Consider the following 7,345-nt stretch of genomic DNA (forward strand, 5'->3'; position numbering starts at 1 on the left):
CGGCTCCGCTCCCGCCCTCCCGGGACCCAAAGAAAAGCCGGCGCAAAACCATCTACAGGCGCTTCCAGCGCTTTATAGTTATGTCCCGGACAGACGAACAGACAGACAGTGCGGCCCGCGCCGTCGGCCCGCATCATTGGCACCTCGGATGCCGCACCGGGCCCAACCCAGCCCCTGGCGCCCTCCCCGGAGGAGTCCGGTCCGGCCTCAGGATCAGCACCTCAGACAGCTCCCGGCCCAACCCTCCCGCCCCCCGCCCTCCGGAAACCACCGAATAAATCGAATAAATTAAAAGGGGAGGAAACCGAAAACACCTAACGATAAGAAAGAGGGCGCCCCTCCCCCTGAAAAAGGAGAGTTTCTGTCTCGCCTCCTCCGTTCGCTGAGGCGCCGCCGCCGCCGCCGCCGCCGGGGTGGACTCCTGGGTTTGAGTTCGCTCCCAAAGGTCAGCCTCCCGAAGTCGGCGTCCCTCGGCCCCACCTCCCGGCATGCAACACGTTGGGAAGGCAGAGGGGGCGGTGGGGGTGGGGCGAAGGGCCCTCCTGTGTTGTCCCGAGTTCAGAACCAGCGTTTTCTTTGGGTCTGGGGAGGAGGGTATGGGGGCTCAGTCGGGGGAGAGGATGCAAGCTGACCTAGGCGGGGCCGGGGCGGGGGGGCGGGTGGCAGACGGGAAGGAAGGTGGTGGCACAGGCCAAGAGCGAAGGAAAGGAGAATGAGCAGAGGAGATGGGGACACAGGTGCGGAGAGAGAAACGGGGCCAAAGAAAGATGGGTAGGGGGTTCGACGGAGGCGGAAACACACACCCAAGGAACGTCCAGGGGAAAGGCAGATGGGTGGGAGGGTGAAGATGCAGGGAGGGAGGGAGGAAATGGACCAAACCGAGGAAGACGGACTTACAGACACACCCAGAAGGGAAGGAGCAGACCCGCGCAGAGCTGGAGAGATGGGGGCGTAGACAGAAAGGCTGAGGTAGGGGGTCCCTTCCCGCGCGCATCCCCCACTCCCACCCGACGCCCCGTAAATCCAGGCGCCTCGGCCTCTGGCTTCCAGGCCTCCACCTTCCCCTGCGGGGCAGGGGCGGCTCCTCCTCCGGCCGGAGTGCGGAGCAGCAGTGACAGCGGCGGCAGCTTGATGGTCCTGGGGGCTCCGAGTGCGTGTCAGGGGCTGGGGCGGGGACAGGCTTGGCCTTTGGGTATCCCTAGCGGTCCAGGTTCATAGTCCAGTGCTTGGCTCCGGTCGCGCAGCTGTCCCTGGCGGCCGAGGAGGAGGCGGGGGTCGCGGGCGCGCCCGCACTGGGTGGACCCCCCGCGCCGGCGGCGGCCTCACCCTCATTCTTGAGGTCTTGAAAGACCTGCGTGAAGAAGTGGGGATCGGCGTTGAGTCGCAGCATCTGCGGGCTGAGCCGCTGGATGAGGCGCAGGCAGCGTTGCCAGAAGCGCTCCTTGTCGGGCTCCACGAGGAAGGGCTTGAGAGGGTAGGAGATCTCGTTGCCCATGTAGGAGTAGGCGAGGTAGAGGCAGGTGAGGAAGGCGGCCTGCAGCTCGGCGGCCGACGCCAGCTCATCCCCGCGCAGCGACTCGCGGCACAGCAGGTACACGAACACCAGGTTGGCGGGCGTGATGAAGGCCTGGTCTTGCCAGCCCTGCAGCAGCAGCGAGCGGTCCACTCCGCGGAACCAGCCCACCAGCTCGCCGGGGCTCAGCTCCTTGAGGCGGTAGCAGCGTCGGCACACGAAGTCGCCCAGGCAGCGCAGCAGCTCGCCGGTGGACGCCTGCACAATGACCCGCCGGGGCGAGCCGCCAGGCACCGGCGGCGCCGCCTGCGGGGCTGGGGGCGGCGGCGGCGGCTTTCCCCCTCCCGAGCCTGGCGGCGGGGCGGCCGCGCTGCCCCCCGACGGCGGCTCGCAGGTGGCGGCGGCCGCGGGCACTGTGGGCACGGGCACGGCCAGGGGCTTGGTGGCGCCGCCGCCGTCGGGGGGATCCCGGCCCTTGCGGAGAAGGTTCTCGCGGTTGCGTTGCTGGACCAGGGGGTCGGGGCCAGTGGACGCTGGCTTGGGCGTCACCTTCTTGCTGCCTTTCTTCTTCTTGGCAGACGCTGCTACCAGGCGCTTCCAGGTGAGCGCGGAGATGAGCACGGATGGCCGCTTGAGCCGGCTCTCGCCTTTGCCGCCCTTGCCTACTGGCGGCGCCCCGTAGCCCCCTAGCGCCTCGTCCCCCGCGGGCGGCGCCTTCTTCTTCTCCTCGGGCAGCCCGCCGGGCCTCCGGCCCTTGGCCGAAGAGGCGGGGGAAAGAGACAGCACCGTGCCCATCCTGCAGAGAGGGGCCGGCGCCCGGGCCCCGGCGGGAACCGCGGGCGGCGCCGCTGCCGCCGCCGCCGCTGCTGCTGCAGCCCCCGGGGACCCGGCAGTGGGGGGCCTAGCCCCGGCCCGGGCGCGGGAACGGGCGGGGGAAGCTGGCTGCTCGGCTGCTCCGCGGCGGCTGCTCCGACTCTGAGCTGCGCCAGCTGCAGCGTCAGCCCCACCCCTTGGGCCTCATCTCGAGCCGCGCCGCGCCCCGCCCCGCGGAGCCAATCCTCGCCCGAGCTGCCCTCCTAACCGGCAGCTCCTCTGACCAATAGAAACTCGCATGCCAAACCCAAGTCCCGCCCACCTCACCCTCGGTCGTCGGTCCTTTCCCAACACCAGCAAGAGGGAAGGAGGAGGAAGTGACTGTGGTTCTTGGACCCCCGTAGGGTCTGGGCTGGGGAGGAGGGGTGGCTGCCCACACTTCCCCGTGCAGGTCCTAGGGCCCTGGGTCAGCTTGTTTTGATGCACTGGATGGAGGAAGAAGAGAAGCCGTGGGAGCATCCTTTCTCCCCTTTTGATTCTGTGTTGGGGGGCCGTATAGGCAGTGTGCGCCCTCGTCAGGGCTCCTTGGCTTCAGCTGGGTCGCACTGCACTGGCTCCTGCAATCAGGCTGCCTGACCTACTCCCTCTTAGCTCTTCTCCCCTCCCTTCCCTCCCCACGAGGCCGCCACGAGGGCTGCAGCAGGCGCATTTTCGCTCTGCCTGTGATGGGGTGCTGGCAGGGCCCGGGTTCTCCTGCAGATCACAATCCACCTCCTTGGGGACCTTTGCTCAGGGGACCGCAAGACGCTCATATATGTCCCTGAGGCCGCGTTTTCTGGCCTGGTTCTCTACAGTTGAGTTCTGTGGGGAGTTCTGGCCTGGGGTTCTCATCCCTGGGTGGTGCCTCTTCATCCCCACCAACACACCCTGATCCCACACTTGGGTGGGTGATGGTTGATCCCTGGGGCAGTGCTGGAAATTGGATGGGTTGGTCTCCCCAGGCTCAGGCTGCACGCAGGGCCTCCTGAGCTGGGGGAGGCCCAGAAGGCTTGGCACAACCTCCAGCCCTGCCCCAGGCCCAAGTTGAGCTGGGTTTTCATTGTTAAATGCTTCTTGCCATAATGGCCCAGCTGTCCCCACTCCCAGCTGCTCACTATTAGGCTGAGTACTACACATTTCACTATGCCTATCTGTCTGTCTGTCTGTTCTCTCCTCAATGCCCACATAGTCTTGGTCCTGTGCTTGAGACTCCCCAGCGCTTATCTGCAGCTTCTGAGCCCAGCTGGTCTGGGCTCTATCTGCCTTGTGGACCAGTGTCCGCCCTTCTGCAGGCCTGCTATCTGGCTCCCCAGCGCAGGAGTCCTCAGCTTCTTAAGTGGGCCTTGAAGGGGGATATGATGGCCAGAGACATCCCTGCCTGTGGATTCAGCAAAATCTTCAGAGTTGTCCCTGGAGTCACCTCCATGCTCCTCACAGACCACCAACACAGCTCCAAGGATCCACTGCTGTCCCGGTTGGTAGGTGTGCACAGGAGCACATGGTTCCTTCTGAATAGGCTGTTCCAGAACCCCCTTAGGTGCAGCTCCTGCCACCAGCTCTGCTCGGCTGCCCCACAGTCCCTGTTTACTCACACCTACCTGGAGGCCTGTGGTCTGCTTCTTCTTGATTCCTTTTTTCTTTTCTTTTTTTTTTTTGTCAGTGTACACATGCAGACTTGAGCCCCTCCCTGACTTGGTGCCCACGTGCATTGTCTCAGCAGGGCCTCTCATGCTCCCTTAGATCTGATCTTTAATTTCTCAAAGCCCAAGCTGACTTGCTCAACCTCCCCATTCTCTCTCTTTTCAGCTTGGAGAATTGGTCCCACTCTTTCCTACAAGGCCTTCTGAGTCAGCCTTTATCTGACGCTCAAGAAACAGGCGGTTCCTGGGTAGTTAAGGACAGGCCCCACGGAGACTGCGTTGCACTGGCAGAAACCCCAGGCACGTGGATCTGAATGGCACGTGGGTCCTCCCAGCTCTGCTCCCTGGAGTCCTTCCTTGACATAAGGCCTACTGCTGGTGTCGTTTAGGGCAAGATCTTCTATGCAGTACCCACAGATGTCACCACCATGGTACCTGCCCCCTCCAGGCCCAGCTCGACCTCCTGTTGTCCTCTGGGTGAGATTCAAGAATTTCTTCCTCTGCCCTGGCTGGTGTGGCTCAGTGGATTGAGCACAGGCTGAGAACCAAAGGGTCGCCCGTTTGATTTTCAGTCACAGCACATGCCTGGGTTTTGGGCCAGGTCCCCCGTGGGGGCCACGTGAGAGGCAACCACACAATGATGTTTCTTTCCCTTTCTTTCTCCATCCCTTCCCCCCTCTCTCTCTCTAAATAAATAAAATCTTTTTTTAAAAAGAATTCCCAGCCCTGGCTGGCGTAGCTCAGTGGATTGAGCGTGGGCTGTGAACCAAAGTGTCGCAGGTTCGATTCCCAGTCAGGGTACATGCCTGGGTTGCAGGCCATGGCCCCCAGCAACCGCACATTGATGTTTCTCTCTCTCTCTCTCCCTCCCTTCCCTCTCTAAAAATAAATAAATAAAATATTTTTTAAAATCCTTAATTAGTTAACTTAAAAAAAAAAAGAATTCCCTCCTCTGCTTCAGGCTCCCCGGAACAGGTACCTTAAAAGGTGCCCTTCCCTTTCTCATTCTCCACCTTTCCCTGCCTCAGACCCACTGTGGCTCACCCACTCACTACCTTGCCTTCTGTCCAGCTCTTGAAATTCCACCTCCTCCAAGAAGCACTTTGGGACTGGTTGGAAGGCACCTGATGCCTAATGCTCCTGACATCAGTCAGTCTTTCTAAGCTCTTTCCCCAGCAGCAGCTGCTACACAACAGCTTGGTTAAGGGCTGGGCTCCGAGTCCCCAGTCCAAGATATGCAGGATGGATATGAGTGGAATTTTAAAGGAAAAGCAGACAACATAATCAAAACAAATCCATAAAGAGAAATAGCATTTAAAAAAGCTGGAGAGCCCTGATGGTGTGGCTCAGTGGGTTGGGCATTCTCCCACAAACCAGAAGGTCACAGGTTCACTTCCGGTCAGGGCTCATGCCTGAGTGTCAGGCCAGGCCCCCAGCTGGGGGCGTGTGAGAAGCGACCTGATCAATGGTCTTCCTGTACATAGATGTTTCTCTCCCTCTCTCTCTTTCTCCCTTCCCTTCTCAAAATAAGTAAAATATTTTTAAAATAAATAAAATATTTTTTAAAAACCTGGAGACATTAAGGGAGAAGAGAAGGAGGTTTTGTTGCAATAAGGTGGAGGCCGAGAGGGGTAGCATAGTGAACCCAGAAAGACTTGATGAAAAGGCGGGCTCTATGGAAGGAGAGTGGCGCCCCCACCACATCTGCAAGCGCACTTTTGTGGAGGAGCATGCTCCTCTGGGCTGGTGCTGGCTGTGTTAGACTCCCTAAATGAGAACCCCCTGAAGCCAGGCTCCTTGTCTGTCTCAGAGAACAAGGCCCTGTCCAGATAAGCAGTTATTTCGACAGCTCTTTAAGGTCAGAACTGAAGGCCTAAACCAAGAACTGGAGGGCCTAGACCAAGATCTTAGCCTATGCAGAAACACGGCCTTATGGAGGAGAGTCACAATTTTACCTTTGAGATGAGCCCTTCACTGACCCCTGGGAAGACGAGCCCCGCCTTTAAGGAAATATTTCCAGGCAATGCTGCTCAGACTCCTATGCTCCTTGGCTGTTTTCATCCCTCTGCCTGAGAGTCTGTAGTCTAGGGGGAAGGAGTTCTAGCCCATGGCTTATAACCTGTATGGCCTGGATGAAGTTACTTCAGCTCTCTGGGCCTCTTTTTTCATATTACAATGTAGGGGCTCTCTATATTTTATTTTTATTATCAGATAAAAAATGAATACTAAAGGAATAAGATAACATCTTAGGGATTGAACTTAAAAATGATTCCTAGCCCTGGCTGGCGTAGCTCAGTGGATTGAGCGCAGGCTGTGAACCAAAGCGTCACAGGTTCGATTCCCAGTCAGGGCACATGCCTGGGTTGCAGGCCACAGCCCCCAGCAACCACACATTGATGTTTCTCTCTCTCTCTTTCTCCCTCCCTTCCCACTCTAAAAATAAAAAAATAAATAAAAATTTAAAAAAAGATTCCTAAAGTCTCTTCCAGTTTCACGATTCTGATTCTAAATAAGTCTGTCCTGTGAATCTGTTTCACTCCCCAGCTCCAGCCCTGTCTGGTTCTCCCTCATCCGCTTCGGCCCGTTGGGCTCAGTCTCCATGTGCACAGCCCCCCTGTGAGGCCTGCCCTTCTTCAGTTTAGCCAAGGAGACAGAAGGGAGGGGTGCTCGGGCTCTCAGCAATGCTTTAGAGGGGCCACTGAAAGACCGTGAGACAAAGGACAGGATGCCAAGTTAGCTGAGGTCCAGGGTTTCTCCAGTAAATGTCAAGGCCAGAGATCCCAGGACCCAAGGTCATTGCACCTCCATATCTCCAAGGGATCCCTACAAAGAGGCTGATGACAATGCAGGTCTTAAAACACCAAGGGTGGAGATTCAGCCTGGGCATCTGAATGCCTGGCTCTTGCTTCCCACTCCCATTTAATACCCCCATCAAGGGCCTTGGCTCCTTTGGTGTGCACCAGCCGGCAGATAGCCTGTGTACCAGCCCAGCTCTCCCTCCCCGTCCTGAGGACTTTCCCCTAGGGGAGCTGAAGTAAGGAGGGGTAAGTCCCTGGGAAGGCAATGGAGGGAGCAGACCCCTCCTGAAAATAGTGGGGAGTAGGGAAGGGGGGTGAGCAGAGAAGAGATGAACCTGACCAAGGATGTGCTGCTAGCTGCCAGGAGGGAGACCCCCGCCTTCTCAATGTCTGTCCACTCCAACAGGTCCCTTGCTAGAAGGACTTAATTTAGGGAGCCCAAATGCAGGGGTTTTTTTAGAACAGAGCAGAGTTGATAAGCACAGATGATGGAGAGGAGCCCTGGGGCAGGGGGAGAAGGGACCAAGGCTGAGAGATGCTAG

The 7,345-nt window shown here is 58.7% G+C and overlaps 1 protein-coding gene across 1 annotated transcript; it reads right to left on the bottom strand.

Annotated features, from left to right (window-relative positions):
• Positions 1 to 552: 552 nt before the first annotated feature.
• CDK5R2 (cyclin dependent kinase 5 regulatory subunit 2) lies at positions 553 to 2,641 on the bottom strand. Its single transcript, XM_028510575.2, has one exon. The coding sequence runs from the start codon at positions 2,306 to 2,308 to the stop codon at positions 1,199 to 1,201; it is 1,110 nt and encodes a 369-aa protein (XP_028366376.1). The 5' UTR covers positions 2,309 to 2,641; the 3' UTR covers positions 553 to 1,198.
• Between the last annotated feature and the right edge of the window lie 4,704 nt (positions 2,642 to 7,345).

This window comes from Phyllostomus discolor, chromosome 4 (genome assembly GCF_004126475.2).
Source record: "Phyllostomus discolor isolate MPI-MPIP mPhyDis1 chromosome 4, mPhyDis1.pri.v3, whole genome shotgun sequence".
In the NCBI taxonomy this organism is placed as follows: domain Eukaryota; kingdom Metazoa; phylum Chordata; class Mammalia; order Chiroptera; family Phyllostomidae; genus Phyllostomus; species Phyllostomus discolor.

Coding starts and splice junctions, on each gene's coding strand:
- CDK5R2 (XM_028510575.2), bottom strand. CDS start 2,308: ATGGGCACGGTGCTGTCTCTTTCCCCCGCCTCTTCGGCCAAGGGCCGG.